The sequence below is a fragment of the Sander lucioperca genome, chromosome 9 (assembly GCF_008315115.2).
Source record: "Sander lucioperca isolate FBNREF2018 chromosome 9, SLUC_FBN_1.2, whole genome shotgun sequence".
Lineage (NCBI taxonomy): Eukaryota > Metazoa > Chordata > Actinopteri > Perciformes > Percidae > Sander > Sander lucioperca.
Window position 1 is genome coordinate 26,333,633 of NC_050181.1, and position 24,298 is coordinate 26,357,930.

At 43.1% G+C, this 24,298-nt stretch overlaps 1 protein-coding gene across 1 annotated transcript in view; it reads right to left on the reverse strand.

Annotated features, from left to right (window-relative positions):
* The window catches only part of kcnq3 (potassium voltage-gated channel, KQT-like subfamily, member 3), a 137,283-nt gene that overhangs the window by 30,959 nt on the left and 82,026 nt on the right, over positions 1–24,298 (reverse strand). Inside the window, exons 3-4 of the mRNA XM_036005439.1 lie at positions 789–879; positions 456–582 (exon numbers count right to left, since the gene is read on the reverse strand). Coding sequence (XP_035861332.1) covers positions 456–582; positions 789–879 — 218 coding nt within the window. The remainder of the gene's footprint in view (positions 1–455; positions 583–788; positions 880–24,298) is intronic.

Below are 24,298 nucleotides of genomic sequence, written 5' to 3' on the forward strand. Positions count from 1 at the left end.
GTGGGGGTATGGTGAAGGGTATGTGATGATGTGGGGGTATGGTGAAGGGTATGTGATGATGTGGGGGGCCAAGGGAACTTTATCAGGATGCATAGTATCCTGGATCCATGAAATAACTGGCCTTTCAAAATAAAAATCTGCCTGCCTCTATGGGAATTTAACATAGGGGTGTACTGACTTATGCCCCCTGTATTTTAAGGAAGAACATTTATTTATTTACGATACATTATTCATTCACAAAGAAAACTGGTGTCCTTACAGGTCGGATTTTTCCTCATTTTTTTAATTGAGGCATTAAGATCAATTTCCAAAAGATGGATTTTTATTCCTCTTTTTAGTCAAATTTAGCATGGTTTCCTAAACTTATGCAAGCCACTGTACTTAGTTACATTCCACCACTGGCTGCAGCCCTATAAATGTCACTCTCTTATTTTTCCATGATTCCCGCTCTTTACCTAGAATACAGAGCGGTTTGCGAGCAAACTTGAGCCTCCCCCTCCATCCTTTGTAGCGACAGCAGCATCCCGCTGCCCAGATCCTCAGTGCAAACTCTGCTCCGAATATGAAGATGGCGAAGGTTTCCTGTACGGGGGAAACCCCCCAAAAAAGGAAAAAACAGTCGCTGTTTGGTTACGTCATAAATCACAGTGTAGAAAGTTTTTTATTTTATTTCTGCTCTGTTCTACAGTATACCAGCATTTCAAATGTAACATAAGTCCTGTACAAGTCCACAACAAAAACAGCCTAAAAGGTTGGAACACAGAAGCGAAGGAATCCCATCCTCTCACCAGTATGACCAGCCAGTGTGCAGACACCTTCTCGTGTTCCTTGAATGTCGTCAAAATGGCCAGAATCAAACATCCCAGAACAATTAAAAACCTGCAGAGACACAGAACAACAACAGGTCAGTACATACAGCAGGGGCAGTGGTGTAGTCCACGTGATACGCAGGTGTATGCAGTGTACCCACTAAGAAGGCTCCGGGATTTCCATATACCCACTTAAAAATGCTCAGTGACACACAACAACATACTTTCCATTACAATTTTGATTTTGAATTGTCATCTGTGATTTTCTTCTTCACATAGGCTAAATAAAGGTATTTCCACCGCAAATGGGTGCATAAAAGTGTGTCAGAATGCAGGAAATGAAGTCTTTGACGCTGAAAATTTCCTGGGGGAGGACACCCAGACCCCCCACTATGATATGCCCCCCATATATATATATATATATATATATATATATATATATATACACAGTACAGGGGGATGAACACAGTGTGTTGAAGGCAGGGTCTTAATGTTGCCACTAGAGGGAGCTACATCTCTACTGTTCACTTTCATAATCAGCTGCAGCACAACAACAACAACAACAACAACAACAGTCACACATATACTGTAAAGCAGGGGCGTCAAACTCAGTTTCACTAAGAGTCACACTGGAAAATAAGAATCACATCCAGGGCCAGACATGTAGAGTTTGTTCAGCTACACCATTGCACACACTCTACCATAGCACCTTATCATGGTCATTACATCACATGGTCAGTCCATACCAGACCTTTGTAATCACTTCCCAAATTGTTAACTGTTTAAATCTCTGAGAGTGATTTTTATGTATGTGAGATATATGTGTACGTGTGCTTGTTGTATTATGGTTGTCTAAGCTACTGGATGCCTAAAATGTCCCTCGGGATGAATAAAGTATCTATCTATCTATCTATCTAGATACTTTTATTTCATCGAAAAAGTAAAATATCTTTGACTGTCTTACTGTATGTCGCATTTGTTGCATTTTTTCCAACATTTTTGTGGCTTTTGCCATCTTTTTTTGTCACTTTTGTTGCTTTTTTCAACTTTTGTCGCATTGTTGTCAACATAAAGTCCCCAAAAAGTCAGCAAAAAAGTTCCTTAGCCATCATAGAATTTAGCAAATCAAACAAAACTGTTTCCCGCCTTTTTGGGTTTGGCGCACAACTAGACTTGGCAAAATTTGCGGGACGGATCCAAATCTGCGAGGGGCCGGATTCGGCACACGGGGCCTTGACTTTGACACGTGTGACGTAAAGCCTTCCCTCTCTGCTGGGAAAAATCTGTTTTTGAAAGAGCGATTGCATCATCCTTTTCTTACACATCGCCACTCCGTGTCAGCCGCTTTGTCAAACAGCTATTTGGGTCGTTGAAACCAACAGAGGAGAGTTTTTGCTCCGTTTATAAAGTGTTTTGAAATCAGAGTTCTTCTACACAGCGTAGGGACTCAATCATTAATTTATTATGAGCTGTGTTTGGCTCTGTGGAGGACTTCACAGTGTCAACTTAAAAATAAATCCTATAACCTATTTATCAGATTTCACTGGGCAGTTATCCAGGCCTGTGGCTGTGATGGTCTCACTGGGCAAATGTGCTACACAGGAGGCAGGTCAGAGGATCCAGATTTCAGCCAAATGAACCAAGTTTGTTAATACATTCACTTGTCACGGTTTGCAAATTCAATAGAAGGACCCAAATGCAGAGTGTGGACGTTACCGGAGTAACGTGCACACTCGCCTACTTATGGTGTGTTCAAATCAACTCAGACGTGTTGCGAGTTTGCGGGACAGAGGGCACCGTCATGGAAAGTGCGGGGGACACCTAGCCTGGAAATCCAGACCCAAATCTGAAAGAATAAGGGTCTGGCACTGAGTAATGAAAATGGCCCAACTTGAGGGGTGGCACCAAGCATGCATTTGAGAATCTCACTGCACGTAATTGGATAACACTACGACCAATCACAATAATACACAGGGTGACGTATCCAGAGCCCCGTACGCTTAGCTACCAGAGGAGCTAACTGGTAGATTAAACTCTTAGTTACCAGAGGAGCTAACTGGTAGATTAAACTCTTAGCTACCAGAGGAGCTAACTGGTAGATTAAACTCTTAGCTACCAGAGGAGCTAACTGGTAGATTAATCTCTTAGTTACCAGAGGAGCTAACTGGTAGATTAAACTCTTAGTTACCAGAGGAGCTAACTGGTAGATTAATCTCTTAGCTACCAGAGGAGCTAACTGGTAGATTAAACTCTTAGCTACCAGAGGAGCTAACTGGTAGATTAATCTCTTAGCTACCAGAGGAGCTAACTGGTAGATTAAACTCTTAGCTACCAGAGGAGCTAACTGGTAGTTTAAACTGTCGTCATCTGTTCAGCTCGCCTCTGGCCCGCCTACATCAGATACACCGATGTGATTGGTGCAGCTCGGCTACCAGGGCGTAGTTAATGAGCATCATTGTGTGTGTGTGTGTGTGTGTGTGTGTGTGTGTGAGTGTGTGTGGGTGTGTGAGTGTGTGTGGGTGTGTGTGTGCCCTTTGTGGTGTGTGTTTGTGTGTGTGCCCTTTGTGGTGTGTGTGTGTGTGTGTGTCAGTGCGCGTGTGTGTGTGTGCCCTTTGTGGTGTGTGTTTGTGTGTGTGTGTGTGTGTGTGTGTGTGTGTGTGTGTGTGTGTGTGTGTGTGTGTGCCCTTTGTGGTATGTGTGTGTGTGTGTGTGTGTGTGTGTGTCAGTGCGTGTGTGTGTGTGTTTTCTGGTTTAACTATATTCGTGGGGTTCAAAAACCAGGAGTCCAGTATACTTGTGGGGTCCGGACAACTTTGTGGGGCCAAAATGCTGGACCCCACAAGGTTAAAGGTCTGTTTGAGGGTTAAGACTTGGTTTTAGGATTAGGGTTAGAATTAGGTTATGGTTAGGGTGAGGGTAAGGGTTAAGGTTAGGCATTTAGTGGTGATGGTTAAGGTTAGGGTAAGGGGCTAGGGAATGCATTATGTCAATGACGGGTCCCGACAAAGATAGTGAAACGCACTGTGTGTGTGTGTGTGTGTGTGTGTGTGTGTGTGTGAGAGAAGGTACCGAGGCGGCGAACAGGTTCGAACCCCGGGACCCTCTCGCTGTGAGACGACGGTGCTGAACACTGCACCGCTGCACAGAATGAATCTTTAATGGTTATTGTTTTTCCCTGCACAAACCAAAATATGAACGTCCTTCATGTGCTTCAGTGTGAGTCGGCTGGGATTTGTTCACAGCTATCAACACACATCACCACTTCACTTCATGCATGAATGGTTATTTTCCTATAACGTATTCTCCTACTATGCTCCATCAACCCAAATAGTCAGTTTCACACACTTAAATCCTCAATGTTTTAATGATGAATGAGCTACAAAAGTCCCTTTGTTTTACCCTATAACATCTATATTTAGTCCTTTCAGAGCTGAAATTAATTGGATACACACATACAAATGGCTATTTTAATTTCCGTGTACACTGGAGCACAGCCCAGATAGTCTGGAGTTACGCACCCTGATATATGAAGTGGAAACGGACTAAATAAATTGAACCAGCTGCAGAACCGCACAGCAACACCGCCAATTAATATTGTATACAGCGCCGCGTGTCCAATATTCTCCCCACTGTTGCCTCTGTGGAAAAATAAGGTTTTTTCTTTTTTTGTTCTTTTTCAGCTCGTTGGACAGCGACACACTGTTCTAGCTCAGACCTTGGGTGGCTGTTGAATAGTTATGGAACGGTGAACCATTCAATTCAATTTAATTCAAAATCTTTTATTACTGTGCGTATGTGTGCGTGTCCTGTGTGTGTGTGTGTGTGTGTGTGTGTGTGTGTGTGTGTGTGTCAGTGCGTGTGTCACTCTGTGTGTGTGTGTGTGTGTGTGTGTGTGAGAGAGCACGGTGCTGCCCCAAACGAGACACTCTGAACCTGATTTGTGTCTTGTTAAACTTGTGAAGAGACGAGAGAATTGGACTGAAACACAGGGGAGAGAAGGGCTGCAGCCCTGCAGAAAATCACTTCACAATGTCTTCTTTGTTTTGTCGGTTTGAGGCTCGGTGAGCTGTCGGTACCTCACAGACTGCACCGGATGGATTCAGATGGATTAAGAGTTCTTGGATGTGCCGTACAGTTACCGCTCGGTTGGAAACTTATAGTCATATTGTTTAAATCTCCAGTTAGCTTTTAGCACTGACTTAATTTGGGGCCCTATGGAGTCTGTCAACTTCTAGGTCTAAGTCCCGCCCTATGAAGCAGCCCGATTGGTTGGGGTTAGCCCGGCTACACACTGAGTTTCTGTTGTGTGTCGACTGCGTGGCGGCTGCGTGGCATTTTCTATGTCTTTGCACACCAGAAACATGTTGCTGCTGCTAGCCTTGTCTGTACACATGGATGTAATACCATGTTAAACATAACTATATACTGATCTGATTACAGCAAAGACGTCGGCAGTATTGACGGCAAAATAGGCTCCAGAATATTTCGTTCTGTATTGACAGGTGCAATATTAGAAAATCAAATTTTTTTTTTAATTACATTTATATCTGCATTTATGTCAAAACCTCGATACTTTCAAACATCAAAATGTCATTTATTAAATGTATTCGTGTCAAAATGACATAATTATTTTAAAATAATAATAACAATATAATATATTTTCCTATTCTATTTTGCCTGGAAACGCTTCCAACACGCTTGCGTGTCGCGTGAAAAATAGGCGTCGGTCCTATTTCTAGCATGCACGCGTTTTGCGCCTGAGACGTGCGTGTCACGCAGGCAGTGTGTAAGCTCTGACCTGTTAACATGGGAGCCGAAATAAAAACGGACACGCCATGCAGCTGACACGCTCACGCCACGCAGCCAGTGTGTAACCGGCCTTAGGCATTGACCTCGAGTGGTTAAGGTTAGGATAGCCGACTGGTCAGGGGATAGGACCTGAACAAATGGGGTTCTGTTATCTTGCGTAAGCATGGACGCCTGGCCAATAGTAGCGTGTCAATGCTACTGAAAGGTGGGTGTTGCCTAGAAGTTGCGTGGGTTCCATAATAACGCGTCGGGGACTGGTCCGAGCCGGGCCCTCATCAAAAAAGACACTCACCACCGGGGGAAACCGTGGTCCATATTAATACAGTCCATTGTTTGACCCATCCAGGACATTTGACGCTCTTATACTTCCTCACCTTACTTCCTGCTCTGCTCCCGTCAGAACTACTACGGCCACTAGAGGGCGCCGCCACTAGAAACCTAAATATAGGTTATAATTGCTGCTTGAACAAATTACTTATGTGGGAGTTTTTCGAAGGAGGACAGACTCGAGAAAAAAAAGCCAGAACTGAATTAATGTATTAATATTGTCTTCTGCAGGAGCTAATAAATGCTGGGAAACCAAACATTTCAAGTCGTCTCCTTCCATGCCCTACCCACGTCCATGAACACACCTGCTGCCAAAAAGCAATAAAACATTGGAGCATTGATCGCTCTGCTTTAGCCTCCCACTCTAAAACTGATTTTAAATCATTCATGGCTTGTTGTGTTGCCATTAGGCAATGTTGACATCTCGGAGAAGTTTGTGAAGTGCTGAACAACCATAACAACATGAATATTTTACAGAAGAGTTTTACATAATTCACCAGAAGATAGCTGAGAGCAGCTTGATTGATGCCTGAGCGCGGCAGTGTGGCGGTTCTGTCTGTGATTGTCACTGGCGTCACATTTGAACACACCTCCTGTCCCCTAAAGTTTTTTTTTTTTTTCCTCAAAGTTTTCCAGAGGACAGAGATAATCCTGGAGCGAGCGGAGGGAGGTCGATGTTAACCCGATGTGATTCCAGCAGATACTGATCTGCAAAACAGGCGGCTTTCCTGTTCCACTTCAAATAGTTTGTTCAATAATGCACACGGAGCGATGTCGATGCCCGTCGGACCTGACACACAGAGGGGAGCGGGCGGAAATCAAAGGGCGGAAACGGTAAAAGAAATGTTGAAGGGAAGAAGAAAGGACAGAAGTGAAGGAAAAAAGGAAATGAAAAACAGGAAAGCCAGAAAAGGAAGAGGGAAGAAAGAAAGAAGGACTTGTTCTTTGGGGCTGGCTAAAACCTCTTTGGAGTGCGCCATATATTCATCTATGCATGAGAAACCCTGGCATTACACACTGCTCCTATAGAGCTCAACAGTGACCGCCCACAGTTTTTTCGGCTCTGTCTCCGAAAGTGTTTTTCTCCATTCAATTGTTTCATTGATGTTTCGAAAATTGCTGATATATAAAGTTTTAAGTCTGGAACCGAGCCAACCAGCTACGAGATGAATAGTGAGCATCAAACATTTGATTCGGCGCAAAAAAACATTTTGAAAACGGCAAAAAAGGCAAAAGGTACAAGACCGTGTACAGAAACTATCGTAGACTTCAAAGGTAGCAGCTCGCGCTAGCCGTTCGCGGTTTCGCGGGTATACGGTAAACTTTCTATGGTAATAGCGAGTTGGACCAATCAGAGACGTTGCTGTTACGCTTAGGATTGTGGGTAGTGTAGTTTTTCTCCATTAAATCGTGGATAAAACATGTTTTTCTTAAAACAAGGTTGATTTCATATGGATTTCTAGCTTCTACAGGAGCAGAACCCTTCGTTACACAACCACGAAGACATTATGGGATGGTTTAGACATTATGATTGATATTCTAAATCCTTATGGATAAAATCAACGGGATTTTTACTTCCGGAGTCGGCTGTGGGCGGGACTGTTGAGGTCTATGGTATGAAACGGTACACACTTCCTGTCTCCTAAATGGGCGTGGCCTTGTTTTAAAGGGTGGATGCATGAAAAGTTCTATTTACATAATGTGTTCATATTCTCTTTTGCTGACATTAGACGTATTTTGCGTGACGAAAATTAGTTTTGTCTTGAAAAAGGATCGTGCTGTTTTCGGGGTTGCCTTATATTCAGGTCAATACGGTATATTACATTATTTTTTTTTATGATAAATACCAATATATCAATGATATAGGTCCTGTTGTTCCTGAGACAGCCAGCAGGATTTTTATTCAGTAACAAAGGAGTTAGTGATGTCCGTGAACATGTCCTGAGGTGAACTCCACGCCTCCCACCATCACGAGACACTCCAATCCAATCTGTGCTGTGATTGGCAATCAAGAGTTTCTAAGAGAGAAGAAAAGACAGAGAGAGAGAGAGAAAGACGCCCACATCTGGAGAGACATTTTCTTTGTGTGAAGGTAAGAGGCTGCCGTCCACTGAGAAAGGCACCCAGATGTTCACACAAGCAGCAATTACGCTCTCACTACCTGATGTGAGTCGGGTGCAGAGGTGAACTGGCATGTCTCCAGCTACCAGTCCACACTCTGTACTTTGGTCCGTACTGGGACTTGAACAAGCGACCCAACTCCCTACGGACACCCAAAACGCCATTGAAGTGACAGCCCTTGTTGTGTCTGATTGCTAACTTGTAGCCAGCAGTGAACCAACTTCGTTATGTAGGTCCATTTTTATTGTATTGACATTACAGTACATTACAAGTCTCTCGTTAGCATCTTGTAGGCTACTCGTCGCAAAGTGACGCATGCGCAAATCACATCTGCACTCGACTCACATCGGGTAGAGACAGAGACCTATATTAGTGTTTATAAGGGCAATTATGACGCTAGTAGAAGAGGAAGTAAGGTGCAAAGTATAATAATAATAATAAGAGCGCCAAATGTCCGCTTAAGGAGGTAGGTTGGGGGGGTGGAAGGGTCAAACAAACACAGGACTTTCAGGAAAGGACAAAGAAAGTAATATTAAATGTGGGTATCTTCTAGTTTCTTCTCTCCTCTGTGATAGTAAACTGAATATCTCTGAGTTGTGGACATAAGACATTTGAGGACGTCATCTTGGGCTTTGCGGAAACTGATTTTTTCACTATTTTCTTTCATTTGCTAGCTCGAAGTTTGTCGTTTCCCATAGCGAAGTGATTTTGAGAACGGCAACACAGAGAGAGGAAGCAGACAGGAAATGTACTACCGTTGATCCAGACTATGTTCTCTGTGACTGGGACCTTGAAACTAAATCCGTCTAATGTCCCTTCAATCAGCTACACTTGAATCCAGCTGTTGCTGGATGTTTTTTTTATTAAAGGTCCAATGTGGGGGAATTTCTCCCATCTAGCGTTGAGATCATATATCGCAATCACCTCTCTCTCACCAAGCAGTTCAAAGTACGTATTACAGCTACGGTAGCCGTTCAGCGTCTCTTTCGAGTTCACTCTTTTTTTATGATGACGCCGGTCTCTTGCTCTTTTCAATCTCCTTTTTCTTTTTCTGGGCGAAGAAGAAGACTCCTGTTCCTGAAATTTGGATTTTGAATACGTGTGGTCCTCCATGTTTCCTTCTTCAAACTTGCCGGGGGCCGGGAAGCTACGATACCCGTTAGCAGCATTAGCAGCAGCAGCTGTGAGTTTATCATGTGACAGAGAAAACGTGAAAGGTGGAGCAGTATGTCCTGTATGTCCCTTACACACACACACACACACACACACACACACACACACACACACACACACACACACACACACACACACACACACACACACACACACACACACACACACACACACAGCAGCATGTCCTGTATGTCCCTTACCGGCTAACGTATTTCAAGATGGAGCATGAATATGGAGCGTCTACCCCAGTTCATGCGAATGCAAATGTAAAATTTCAAGCCAATAGGAATACTTTGAATTGATAGTGAAGGTAAATATTCATGAAAAAGGACAAGTTTGTGAACGGGCAACACAGATTTTGATAATGAACAACTAAAAATGTACACACTGGGACTTTAAAGGTCACGATGTGTTGGTAATAATGAGAGCAGGCCACCTGTACAGCCTCTCTCTCTCCTTTAATCCCCTTTATATCCAGCGGCCCCAGCAGAGGCTCAGCCCTGCCGGGTTCCCCCGAGCTGATTCCACCCCTGAGGGTTCCTCACAACGATATTCAATAAAGAGAGTGCAGACGATGCAATTCTGACAGTTAATTTGTTCTGTGATATGCAAACAGTGGTGGGAAAGGACAGCGAGCAGCACACCGTTAACGACTGCAGTCCCAAGGATGAGATGAGAGGTGAAGATCTTTATTCAGCCGAGGATCTCTGAGAGGGAGTTTAGCAGCAGCTTCACGCCACGATCGCATCCGGTTGGCAATAAATGTTAACATGAAGCTGACCCGGCCGGGATGTTGGCTACAGTTTGACAGCTGCACTTTTTCTGATTCACTGACGTGTGACGGAGAGTTTTAGGAGTGCAGAAGGAGGTGGAATAACTTTGTAGCTTTTGAATATCTGATTTATGTTGAAGTGCTCATATCATGCTCATTTTCAGGTTCATAATTGTATTTTGAGGTTGTATCAGAATAGGTTTACATGGTTTAATTTTCTAAAAAACACCATATTTTTGTTGTACTGCACATTGCTGCAGCTCCTCTTTTCACCCTGTGTTCAGGTCTCTGTTTTAGCTACAGAGTGAGACCTCTCACTGCTGGAACATCTTTGTTGTTAGTCGCACATGCTCAGCAGCTAGGTAAGGACTACTAGCCAGTCAGAAGCAGAGTATGAGGGTGTGCCCTGACAGTTCCTAGGTAAGGACTACTAGCCAGTCAGAAGCAGAGTATGAGAGCGTGCCCTGACAGTAGCTAGGTAAGGACTACTAGCCAGTCAGAAGCAGAGTATGAGGGTGTGCCCTGACAGTACCTAGGTAAGGACTACTAGCCAGTCAGAAGCAGAGTATGAGGGCCCTGACACTTTGGGCTTTTTCACTTTGTAAACCTGTAACATACACAAAAAGATATATAACACAATAAAGGAAAGGGGAAAAGCCAAAAAGCAGAATATGAGCACTTTAAATAAAAACATCATCCACACGAGTTGACAGTAGGGCTGCACGATATGAGGAAAATATCTAATTGCGATTATTTTTGACTGATATTGTGATATGATTCACGATATTGGAGGGAATGATACTTTTTGTATTATTATTTTTTATTTTCATTGAAAAGTATTTTTAAAAAAAATCATCAGCAGTGCTGTGGAGGAAGGTCTGGCAAAGCGAGACTACGGACGACTTGACACGGATATCCCCGACCCTGCATGTTTGTTTGTTTGTTTATTTAGGATCCTCAATTATTTCATTGTGTCATTTTTATTTTTATAATATATAGTCAATAGGGATGTAATGACGCATCGGGAATTGGTTAAAAATCTATTTATTTCTATTTATTTAGTTATTATGCATGTGGGATTTGTTTTAGTAATCTAATTGTACATCATTTTGTTAAAGAAAGTATTTTTTTCATCTACAAAAGAGGGGCTCTGCAGAAAAAGCTTGAATCTCACCCAAACGCCCCCCTCAACCTTCCACAATCTCTCCCCTAAAACCTCACCCAAACTCTGCACAATCCCCCCCTAACTCTACCCTGAAACCTCCCCCAATCTCAACTGCATTACTGAGAGTCGCTAAGTGGCGCATGAAGCCAAAAAACGCTCAACGTACGTGTATAAAATTACTGATCGGCTTTGCTTTCGCACCGTGTGGCCCATAGAGCGCCAGCTGAGCCGAAAATCTCCTCTCTTCTCTTTTTTTCCTAGTCGTTTTGGTGTCCAAACTTAACTCTCGTCGCCCCCAGGACGTTCACTTTTTTGTCGGCTAAATTTAACTGCAACGGCCTCTAAAAGGACAGTAAACTCACGGTGCTCTGTACTCGTCTCACAGCCACCTTTTCTCTGCTAAATTTAACTGGAGAGACCACTAAACACATCGCCAGGCGGGAGATTTTCAGCTACTTCCGGTTTAGCGCTCAGCTAACTTGAATGGGGATTAAATTATTTAATTTTAATTATTTTAATTTTTAAATTTTCATTTCATGTTTATTTGAATAGGGACAGATGCTATACGACATAGACATGTGTGCAACAAATCTCCAATGTACAGCATTACAGACTTTATAGCTATTGCGATTTTCAAATGCCCGTCCCTAGAAGGCCTTTTAAAACAACATCAACCTGATCTCACAGAATTCCGTGAAATGAACACGGCCCCTTAATTCAAAATCTGTGGCAGTTTTACGGAATCGCAAAACATTCAGTGTTGGGCTCACGGAAGAATTCCGTTAAATAAACACGGCCCTTTAAGTTAAGGAAGAGGTCATGGGTGGGCTTACGGATCCGTGACACGCGGGAAGAACGGGACGGTTGGGTTCAGGAAAAGAAGAAAGCAACTTTAGAAAACGTGACATGCGGGACACGATCCCTGGTCTCCTGGGTGTAAGTCCTGTGTTTGACCCATCCACCCCCCCAACCAACCTCCTTACACTGTATTTCGGCCTTACATACTACTCGCTACCGTAGTCGCTTTTAATGCTACGTCATCTTCTCATTGACTTTACATTGGCATTGTTTTTCCGTGGTGGCCACACGGAATTTTCACACATTCCTTTTGGCCACCACCACGTAATGCGCTGTTAACAGTTCCTGATCATTTCACGGAATTCTGTGAGACCAGGCTGGGAGCAGTAAACATCGCCACATTAAATACATAAATCACATGCACATAAGACTAGACTTTTCCAAATGTTGGATGGATCAATTTCCTATAGTGAAACGAGTCATTTCACAGGGAGTTGTGATGCTCAAAAAAAGAATTACGTCTCTTTCACCATGTAATTCCATGGGGAAGCCTTTTTTGGGCCAGAGGGCTTCACGTGACAGAGCGTTTGGTCCGTTTGGTCTTTCAAAGGTCGGCCACTCCCTGGTGTTTACTGATGTTTGAACAGCACAAGCCATGTAATTAGTTGAACTAATCTGATTCATTACATGCTGTACAAGAACCCTGTTAGGCTCCTAAAGCACGGGGCCCTGTATCTCAAAGTCACCTTTTCTCGGCTAAATTTAACTGTAAAGACTGCTAACATGGCTGTCATGTGACCAGCCAGTGGTCGCCGTAGTTTTGTACGATTTCATACAAATTGTTGTGCATACGTTTTCGTACAATATCATACAAACCCATTAATGTGAATGTGTTAGATAGATAGATAGATAGATAGATACTTTATTGATCCCCAAGGGGAAATTCAAGGTCCCAGTAGCTTAAAGACATCACACACAACATACACATACATCATAAACAGGATGATAGAATAACAAATCCACATGAATAATATGGACAATAAAAGAAAACATGCTAAATAAGAAATCCACATGAATGTACTAAGGGATGTATAAGCATGAGAGGCTTGCAGTGACAGGGCAGGGACTGACCCTGTGGTTCAGTCTGCATGGTAAGGTGCTCTATGAGAATGAGTCATGGTGGTAATGCAAATAAGTCCAATAGTGCAAGGATAAAGTCTAGAGACCAGCATTAAATATGGACAATATAAGAGAATAATGTAGACATAGTAATATAAAAACTATAGCAGTGCAAGGATAAAGTTTAAAATAAGGACAGTGTTGCTCCTGTCAATGTTAGAGGACAGCAAACATGGGCTCTTGGTGTGTTTACTGATGTTTGAACAGCACAAGCCATGCAATTAGTCAAACTAATCTGATTCATTACATGCTGTATGAGAACCCTGTTTGGCTCCAAAAGCACGGGGCTTTCGAGCGGCGGAGCCGAGTTCGTGACCTGGGGGAAATAAAAGACTTTCATGCAGGAAACAGGTGTTAATTACTACTTAAAGGAACCGATATTTTAACCCAAACCACAATCTTTTTTTCTAACCTTAACTAGTCGTTTTGGGGCCATAACTTATCTGTCGCTGCACGGCGCTCACCTTTTGTCGACTAAACTTAACGGCAACGGCCACTAAAACCAACGGCACATCTCGGTGCTCTGTACCCGTGTCTCAAACAGTGTCTGTTGCTTTAAAAGTCGACTCGGAGGAAGCGAACATTTTGACAATAAACTACATCAACACAACAGTATGTGGAGTTAAACTGGACGGGCCCAGTATCCTCTGAATAGTTCTACTTGTTGTTAAACTGGACGGTCCAGTAACCTCTGAATAGTTCTACTTGTTAAACTGGACGGGCCCAGTAACCTCTGAATAGTTCTACTTGTTAAACTGGACGGGCCCAGTAACCTCTGAATAGTTCTACTTGTTAAACTGGACGGGCCCAGTAACCTCTGAATAGTTCTACTTCTTGTTAAACTGGACGGGCCCAGTAACCTCTGAATAGTTCTACTTGTTAAACTGGACGGGCCCAGTAACCTCTGAATAGTTCTACTTCTTGTTAAACTGGACGGGCCCAATAACCTCTGAATAGTTCTACTTCTTGTTAAACTGGACGGGCCCAATAACCTCTGAATAGTTCTACTTGTTGTTAAACTGGACGGGCCCAATAACCTCTGAATAGTTCTACTTGTTAAACTGGACGGGCCCAGTAACCTCTGAATAGTTCTACTTGTTAAACTGGACGGGCCCAGTAACCTCTGAATAGTTCTACTTCTTGTTAAATTGCAATGTGAGCGGCAGCCAGCATTATGTCGGCAGGATAATTTAAAAATGTAAAAGAAATTTTGCCATGGCGGGCCGCCACTACAAAATCAACATAGTGGAAACACTGTCAAAGTCACCTTTTCTTGGCTAAATTTAACTGCAAAGACTGCTAAACGTAACTGTCATGTGACCAGCCAGTGGTCGCCGTAGTTTCGTAGGATATCATATGAACCCGTTAATGTGAATGTGTGGTTTTTGGACAGCAAACACGCGCTCTTTGTGTGTTTACTGATGTTTAAACAGCACAAACAACGTAATTAGTCGAACTAATCTGATTCATTAGAGCCAATTATGGAGCATTTGTTGATTTCGGCGTTCACAGCTGCAAATCCACCTCCGAGAGTTTCCTCAGGAGCTGATGACGAGGTTGATTTCTCTCTGAAACGTCTACCTGCTGGAGTTTCAGCGGCCGCTGTGACTGTCAAAGCGGAAAGCTTCCCGTCCTCAGAACGAGCCAATCAGAACGACTCTCACAGTCCCGTCATGAAGACATGTGCAGCCCCACGGCCTCATGGGACCAGACTCAGCAATTGGAAGAGATCAATGAGGCTCTCTTTTAATCTCTCCTTCTGGGTCTGCTCTATGAAGACTTATGGGAGAGTCTCTGTGATGGGAACAGGGACGTCACTCAGCAGTTTGGTTTAAGCGGCAGATTAAAGTTTTCATGCTGTTCTTGGTTTTGGTTTCAACAGGGTCGTTACATCATCGACAGCAACGGTTGATTTAGTCTGTCAGCAATCATTTAAATTAAACACACAAGCATATCCGTCCCCCCCCCAATACGACCCACAGGAGTGTTTTCCGTCCTCATATCTAAACCAGAGAAGGTAACGGTCGCAGATTTTAAACGCGTCGTTAACATTGTGTCTCTCTCTATCTCTCTCTGTCTGTCTCTCTCTCTCTCTCTCTCTCTGTCTCTCTCTATCTCTCTCTGTCTGTCTCTCTCTCTCTCTCTCTCTCTCTCTCTCTCTCTCTGTCTCTCTCTCTGTCTCTCTCTCTCTCTGTCTCTCTCTGTCTCTCTCTCTTTCTCTCTCTCTGTCTCTCTCTCTCTGTTCATTCTCTAGCTCGCTCCACCACTTTGTTTTATCTAACGTTAGCACCTCTCTCTCTCTCTCTCTCTCTATCTCTTTCCTCTCTCTCTCTCTCTCCCTCTCTCCCTCTGTCTCTCTGTTCATTCTCTAGCTCGCTCCACCACTTTGTTTTATCTAACGTTAGCACCTCTCTCTCTCTCTCTCTCTCTATCTCTTTCCTCTCTCTTTCCCTCTCTCCCTCTCTCTCCCTCTGTCTCTCTGTTCTTTCTCTAACTCGCTCCACCACTTTGTTTTATCTAACGTTAGCACCTCTCCCTCTCTCTCTCTGTCTCTCTCTCTCTCTCTCTCTCTCTCTCTGTTCTTTCTCTAGCTTGCTCCACCACTTTGTTTTATCTAACGTTAGCACCGCTCCACATAGCGCTCTAGGATACTGTTAGGTACTGTTGTTATAGCAACAAAAGACGCTTTTGGCTGCTTTGTGGAACCAAAATGCTGCCAGCTTTTTTTTTTTCACTACAAAAGCACCCTAGTCAACCTTTTCTTGTCAAAAAAGACAAGTGTGAACACAGCCTAAAGCGCCTTGGAGGTATTCTGGGAAATGTAGGACATCACAACTCACAGCAGGTACACCAAACGTATATAAAACAAAAAGCCTTCTGGAAGTTGTATGGATCACACATTGCTGAGTTGTGACAGCTTCAGTGTATGTGAGGCCTTGATAAGTCAACTGTTTACCTTGATTAAACCAAGCTTTCAGACAGCACGGCGAGATCATGTTGTAGACCTGGTGTTTGCAGCAGATAAAGTGACGCAGGTCTTTCAGCAGTTTCGGTCCTTGATTTGAAATAATTGTGACTTCTCCCCCAGTTTTCTTGACGCCCTTGGTTGCCCTCATCTTTGGGGAGTTAAGGACCAAATCTCAAATCCTGAGTGCTAATTATCTTAGATTTCCTGACCGTATAATTAGGGTCATTCCGAAGGAAATGAGGTTCAGTAACGCCTCTCTGCCCCCTCGGTAATGGACGGGAAAAGATGGGACAGAAGACAAATATGGCTGCCACAGTCACGCTGTAGTTAAATGAATCAAAATGTTTCTGAACTGAAGCAGAACGAGGACACAAAGAATCTGCAGAAAGGGCGGACCAGATCACAGGAATGGATTCTGGATTCTCAACCTTTACTTTGATACAAGTTCAAAACTTTTTAAACAGGTAACAGCAGCAGTAACATTTAAGAGAAGTAGAGCTTAGTTTAACTGTCAAAACCTGTCAAACCATGTTTTCAGAAAGGAAGGAAGACAGAGAAATAAGAGAGGAGGGAAGAAGGGACAGAATGGACAGAAGAGCCAAAGAAAGAAGGAACAAAAGAAAAAGGGAAAGTGCAAAATAAAGGGACAGAAAGAAGGCCTGAAATGAAGAAGGAAAGAAGTGCTGAAGGGAAGAAGAAAGGACAGAAAGGGTGAAGGAAAGTAACGAGGAGGGAAGGAAAGAAGGAAAAAAGATAGAAGTGTTGAACTGACTGCCAAAAGGAAAGAAGGAAAGGGAAGATGAAAGAAAGAAGGACATAGACATCAAAGGAAAGAGGACAACGTGTGAAAGAAAAGGAGGGGAAAAGCACCCAAGGAAAGAAGGAAAGAAAACATGGGACAGAAACAACAAAAGAAAGAAGAAAAGAAGGAAAGCAGGGAAGACAAATCCAAATGCAAGAGGGAGAGGAAGAGGAAGGAGGAGAGATGTGCTGAAAGAATAAGGAGAGAAGGACAGAAAGAAGGAAGCAGATAGGACAGAAGAAGTGTGGAATGAAAGAGGGAAAGGACAGAAACACAGAGGGAGAGTGTACAGTAGGATCGAAAACTTTCACATCACATCGGCTCCTCTGGTAGATGAAACCAAATAGACTTATCAACCCACGGTCTGTTCACGGAAAACCTGATCAAACAGATCAATCTGACAGAAATGCCTCCGTCATGTCGATTTTCCAAAAGTCTGAAACACGGTCGACAACAGAAAACTTTGCGGCTGCACTCTTTACCTGCGAGCAACTAACTACATTAAAGTGAATTTTACGAGACGTAGAAACAGACAAGATGAAATATCAAAATGTATACCGTGGTCTGGGTGAATACTCGATTCTGATTGGCTGCAGGGTGTCCATAAAAAAGGAGTTCTGGTGAAACTGACTGTTTACTGTTCTAAATGAATGTGCTACATTAAAACTAAAAGGAAATGTAAATCTGTTATTTCCAACACTGTGAAGTGCTTTAGTGCCTCGTTCTCTGAACACCACAGGATGGCGCTAACACACACAAGCTGCAGGAAGTAAGTTACACTGACTTTGTTTCACAGTGAATAACGTTATCTCACATCCCGTTCACTGTCCAGGTCGCTACTTCAGGCTGCGACCGACGGTAACGTTACACATCGCGGATAAAATTGTTCGTAAAAGTCATTATGTTGTTTTGGGGACAATGACATGGCTGATAGCTAGCTTGTCTTGATGTTCAACATACTGTCAAATTATTTTTACTGATTGCCAACTGTACACAATGTTATTGACTTTGGATCTTGCTAGCATGAAACGCCAAAAATTCCGTGATGGGCCCACGGAAGAATTCCGACCCTTTAGCATAGCGTTAGCTTTCTGGCTCGTCACTAAACTGAAGGGTTCTATCAGCTGAGCGGACTATGAATATCTCCCGTTGCTAAGGGAGGCAAGTCGTATCTAAGGTCCTTCCTATTTCCTGCAGGAGTGAACAACGTTTGGATGGGAATGATTGTTCCAGGTATTAGTCAAACCCTCGGGCGTAACCAGGGAAACAGAGTTATTGTTTGGAAAAACTTTAGATTTCGTTTGTAAAACGAATTAAAATATAAACGTATGTTTCAAAAATATGTTATTAGGCAAGTGAAATGGAAAGGAAGGACATGAAGGAACGATAAATGTGAGCGAGCAAAGGTCAATGTTTTGGAGCAGAATACTGGAGAAAATGTACTCGGTGTCCTTCCAGCTGTGGCGTTACGGGCTTTACGTCTTTGACCCGTTGTTCCTACAAGTCATCGCTCACTCATCAATCAATACAATCCTTCTGTCACTGTCCCGGTCATCAATCAGCCGCGGCTCGCTGTCCTGGCACTAGTTATTAACTGCAAAACGTGAGTGATGAGGAAAAATCACACGATTAGGCATCCCAGAGGGAAGCTACAGTAAGAGAGGCTCTCTCTCTCTCTCTCTCTCTCTCTCTCTCTCTCTCTCTCACGCTCGCTCAGCTTTTTTTTTTCTTTTTTTTTTTTTAATAAGCAGCCATTTGTGTTTGTTTACCGGAGTTATGAAAGCAGATTTATTGACCCAATTCCAGAAGCAATGAATTATGATCACGATCGTCCACAGGGAGCGGGCGTCACTACGACCAGCTGTCTCTGAGCAGGATGTGAGGGGAATGAAAATAAATGTGATGTCGATCGGGTTTCATCCCGATACGTTAATGATAAGAGGAGGCGTTTAATGATTGGTGCTTACAGGGGGGGTGGAAGAGAGAGGAGGAGGAGGAAGGGGGGGGGGGGGCTCTGGGGCCCCTCCACTATATATCCATTTATTTTACTTTATGACGTTCTAAACCCCAGATAGTCCCCTTTAATAAGGCCACACACACACACACACACACACACACACACACACACACACACACAGCCCATGTAGAGTATCAGTTCATGTGTTCCACTGTTGGGACCGAAGCACTTTTGTCACTAGGCCTACTTTAAAGCTACAGTGCGTAGTTTCTGTCTCCCCCAGGAGGAATTCTAAGTAATGACAACAAAACTGTCGATGGCGTCCACATGATACAAGCCTTCCGTGATGTCCCCCCCCCCCCCCCTTCCTCTACGTGGTTGCTAGTAGCCAAGGAGGACACGGAGGATTAAGAAAACATGAAGGACTCTTCAGAAGAGGTCATTATCTTCACTCGAGTTTTTGCGCAGGAAAGTCACCGGACCATAGGCGCCAATTTATGTTTTCCTCCGTGTGTGCTCACGGGCGCACACCGTTTAAAAAAAGAAATAAGTCAAAAATGTTTGCATTTCAGAACCTTAAGAAATGGACAGCGGCCGACACACACGCCTATTGACTCGATAATAAAGCCGTAAAGTAGGCTCTCTTTCACCTCAGGACGCCATTTCTCACAAATACAGAGAGGATTGGAGATGAACACGTAACCTCAATCAGCTTCGTGGGAAATTAAGAATAAATTCCACCTGATTAGTAGTCTAGGCACACTATGACACGCTCCACTTAGCACCAAAAGCAATGTTTAATTTTAAATGAATGCAGCCTACTGGCAGTCTGGCACTGGGTGCTCAGTATTTTCCGTGGGTGCTCGAGCTCTGGAGCACCCACGGTAGCGGCGCCTATGCACCGGACACCACAATCTTCTGAACATAGTCATACTGAGAAATAGAGAGAAAGTTGTGTGGAGCTGATAGTCTTAATTAGCTTTGTAGCAACTCATTTGGCAACGGCTTGAATGTAACAGACGTTCATTAATATCAAAAGGTTACGCACTAGAGCTTTAGGTATAATATGCAGTGCAAGTGCTTTCCTCAAAAAACAATGTATAGACTATACAAAACATGCTAACATATGCTAACACATGCTAGGAAATGCTGCTGGGAATGACGTCACACCTGAGTTGAATGCGTTCCATTTACAAGTCAGATTTTCATTGTTTTTATTAGTTTTAGCCAGGTTAGCCAATGTTAGCAATGCCAGTTTATACCAACGCATTACGCAGTTCTTTGTGCATACAAACAGAGTAGCAACATTTCCACAGATAGAAGCTGGACAGGACTGTGTGTACGAGTGATTTAGTGAGACATAAATAACACAGAAGTGCTTTTAACTGCACGTTACTACAGCTGTTGATGCACGGGGCAGCCATGTTGGATTTTGAGGTCGAGGTAGTGCGAAGTTGTCCGAGTTACGAGTTCGGAAATCCGAGGTCAGGCGGTGTTTCAGACTTTGACCTCGCAAAATCTGACAAATGGAACGCACTAAAACACATGCTAATACATGCTAACAAATGGTAATACATGCTAATACAAGCTAACCCATGCTAACACAAGCTAACGCATGCTAACCTTGTACATCCCAAACCGTTTAATTTGAAAAAAAATTTTTGGAGCTATTTACCCCAGACGAAGTCAGACGAAACCGCCTCGTTAATGTTTAAATATTTGTAAAACCTATTGACGGAGGTAAAGGGCGACGCACAGTGGTGTAGTCTAGGTGATACGCAGGTATACGCAGTATACCCACTAAGAAAGCTCCAGGATTTCCATATACCCACTTACAAATGCCCAATGACACGTAATGACATACTTTTCATTATATTTTTGATATAATTTGAATTGTCATCTGTGTTTTTCTTCTTCACATAGGTTAAAGAAAGGTATTTCCACCGTAAATTGGTGTATAAAAGTGTATCCGTGTATACAGGAAATTAAGTCGTTGATGCTCAAAACAATATTAGGGTTGGGTATTGTTTGTTTTGGATACCGGTGCTAAAGCAGTACTTTTGAAACGGTACCGGTGCCTTAACGGTGCCTGAACCGATACTTTTTTTTTTTTTTTTTTAAAAGGGAAATGAACCCACTATGAGAAATCCACAGCTTACAAAAGCAACAGTATATCAAGTATCTTTCTTTATCTGTCTTTGACAGCTGTGTTGTCCCCATAACACTTCCCAGGACTGGGTCAAATTCTGCTGCAGACCCAACAGACCTCGTAATCCTGCATCTGGCCTTCAGTGTCTATCATACAGTGCAGTTGTTCCAACAGTCCACAGCTGTGTAACTCAGCAAAGCCGCCAATGAGCCAGAACCTTTCCATTCAGTGCATGAGCTCAGCAGAGAGCCGGACCGGGTCTCGGAGGATTTCGCCTGCCAGAGGCTGTAATTTGTCACCTGAGCGCCCTTGAGGCCGGGGAAGCCATTACTGTCTTGGCAGGGGAAGGTGTAAGGAATCAGTGTCAGTATCCCAAACACACCTCGGCTCGCTAACTGTGATACACGACCGTCTCTTTGTCCGTCTGTCTGACTCTTTGTTTGTCTCTCTGACTTTAGAGTGAAGGGAAACTACGGCTGCTCGATTTTCAAAAAAAATCCTAATCGCGATATTTTTGGTCAATATTGAAATCACGATTATATAACACGATTACTCGCTGACTTTTGGAAAGAAGTTACATGTATTGAACTTAAAAGACAGTGAAACAGTGAGCTGGTAACTTAAGGGAAAGTCTGCAGATGCAAACCATGGAGACGACGGGAGCGTGCAATGTAGCCGAACAGTAAGTTTAAATAAATTGAGCTTTGAAGGCGAGGAACGAGAAGCGAGTTGCCTGTATGTGTGAAAACAGCTTTATCTCGCTCATCCGTTTTTTTCTTTGTAGGAATATGTTAGGCTGGGTAAACCCAGCCCGATCTGCCGGCGATTTGATTTCTCCCTGCAGCTCAGACTGGAAACCTGTATATGTTTCTATCCTGCTTCCGTTACAAATCTGCGGGAACCAATCACAAACTGGCTTATCCACCTGGCGCGCTATTGGCTGGTTTAACACGATGACGATAGAGAAGCGACCAAGCAGCTTCTTTTTTACATTCAACATGACGGCCACCAAAGCGCAGCAACCGGTTGATGCCGCTGGCACGTCACCCGGCTCGTTGGTCTGATTGGTTGAAGGACTATCCAATTGCGTACAGAGATATTTGAACTATGCCCGTTGATCTTCTCCTCTTGTGCAGTAGAAAATACAGAGCAGACTCCCCAGACTAATGTTCAATCTTAAAAGATTGAGCTTGGTCTGCTGATAGCCAGACTAGGAATATGTAGCATAATTATATAATTCTGTCACTCTGTCAGGGAGGGCAGGGGGTCGTTTTGGAGTGGCGTGCCACCCCCCACTTCCCCAAAACCATGGTAGGGGAAACACTGGTGTTATTCATGCATTATCTGCTCTAGCTTTTCCCATTTTTTAGACAAAGATATGGTGATCATATTGGTCCAAAATGATGCAAAATTGAATTTTTTTTAAATTGAAAAACTTTATAATTTCCTTAAATGAGGAACCCTAAACCCCCTTGCAAATAATAAGTGCACGTAAGTCTTTTACAAGCCTAGGAAACAAAATGTAAATGGATGGCTTGAGATTGTTGCGTACAGGTGCACTTAGGTTATATGATGAAATCGACGTGAAAACATTGGTGGTGGTGACTCAGCTCCTTTAAATCAAGGCTGAAGACCTATCTTTTTGACGTTGCCTTTTAAAAATTCATTGTACTGCACTGTGAATTATATTCCTGTATTCTGTTTTTAATTTTGTATTCATTCCTAACTGCTTTTTAATGTTTTATGTAAAGCACTTTAAATTGCATTGTTGCTGAGATGTGCTATATAAATACAATTGCCTTGCCTTTTATGTGTGTGTGTGTGTGTGTATGTGTGTGAGCTGACAATATGTTAAGCTGGATGAAAAGTTTTTCATTGTCATTTATCTTCTATCTATCTATCATCTTATCTTATCTGTATCAGAGACAAACGAAGCCAGTGGGTGTTCATCAGATTTCCCTGGGTTGAGTATAAATGCCATGTGTGGTTTAAAGTGTATTATGTGAGTTGTATTCAGACTGACGTCTGGGGAAAACGTGACAGACGTTTGGAGAGCTGGAAAATGACTCAGGCTTCTTCATTTTATTTCCAGGAACAGCAGATTAGCTGCAGGAGAACAGACGGTGATCCATTTTCTACTAAATATTGATTAATTTGACCTGCAGCGATGAATCAGAGACTCGTCTTGGTCGCTTTGCTTAGTTAGCTTCTAATGTAATATTCTGGTAAACAAAGTAATTGGTTAAAACCAGCCAGAGAGAAACTGTCTGAGTTCATCAGAGCTCAACATTTTAGGTTTTCTGGATTGATAGGTGGAGAATAAGGATTAGGCGAACACGCCGGACGCTATACTTCTTTTTCCTCTCCTGTCTCTTTAGCTTGTGTGCAATTTACTGATGTCGTATTAAAATATTTCAGCTTCAAATCACAGAAGATTGCTTTTCTGCTGTTGAAAGAAAATATAAAAAAATGCCGAAAAGAATTAACACAGGGACACAGGGAAAGGTACATGTAGACTTATGCATCTTTCAGGCTGTTCTCATGAACCATTCCTACATATAGTATAGCTACGAAAAGTAACGCACTGTAAGAGCATAGTGAAGGTATAAGAGTGTGAAGATATTCATAGTGAGAAGGTGGCTCCTAAAACACAGGGCTTTTTAAGCCGGGGAGCAAAGTTTATGTCCCGGAAGAAGTTCAAGGGAAAACACAAAGCTTTCACCCAGGAAACAAGTGTTCATGTCCTGAAGAAGTTAAGGAGAAAACACAAGACTTTCACCCAGGAAACAGGTGTTCATGTCCTGAAGAAGTTAAGGGGAAAACACAAGACTTTCACCCAGGAAACAGGTGTTCATGTCCTGAAGAAGTTAAGGAGAACTTTCATCCAGAAACCACAATCTTATTTCTTATCTTAAATGTGCAGTAGGTAAGACTTATAAAACTAACTTTCTGTCATATTTGCTGAAACTGACCCTATGTTCCAGTAGAACTACATGAAGCAGGTCATTTAAAAAAAATCCAGCTCCTCTGGCTCCACCTACAGCCTGTAGTGAGATTTGCAAAAATCCACCGCTCCCTGTTCAGATGCACCAATCAGGGCCGGGGGGAGGTGTCTAACTGTTCAGATGCACCAATCAGGGCCAGGGGGGTTGTCTAACTGTGTGTCAATCACTGCTCATGCACACGCATTTAGTCTCTCTTGTGGGGGGAGGGGCTTAGGAGACCGTTTTGGGCTTTAGCAGAAAGGGGGGGAGGGACTGAGAAGTTGT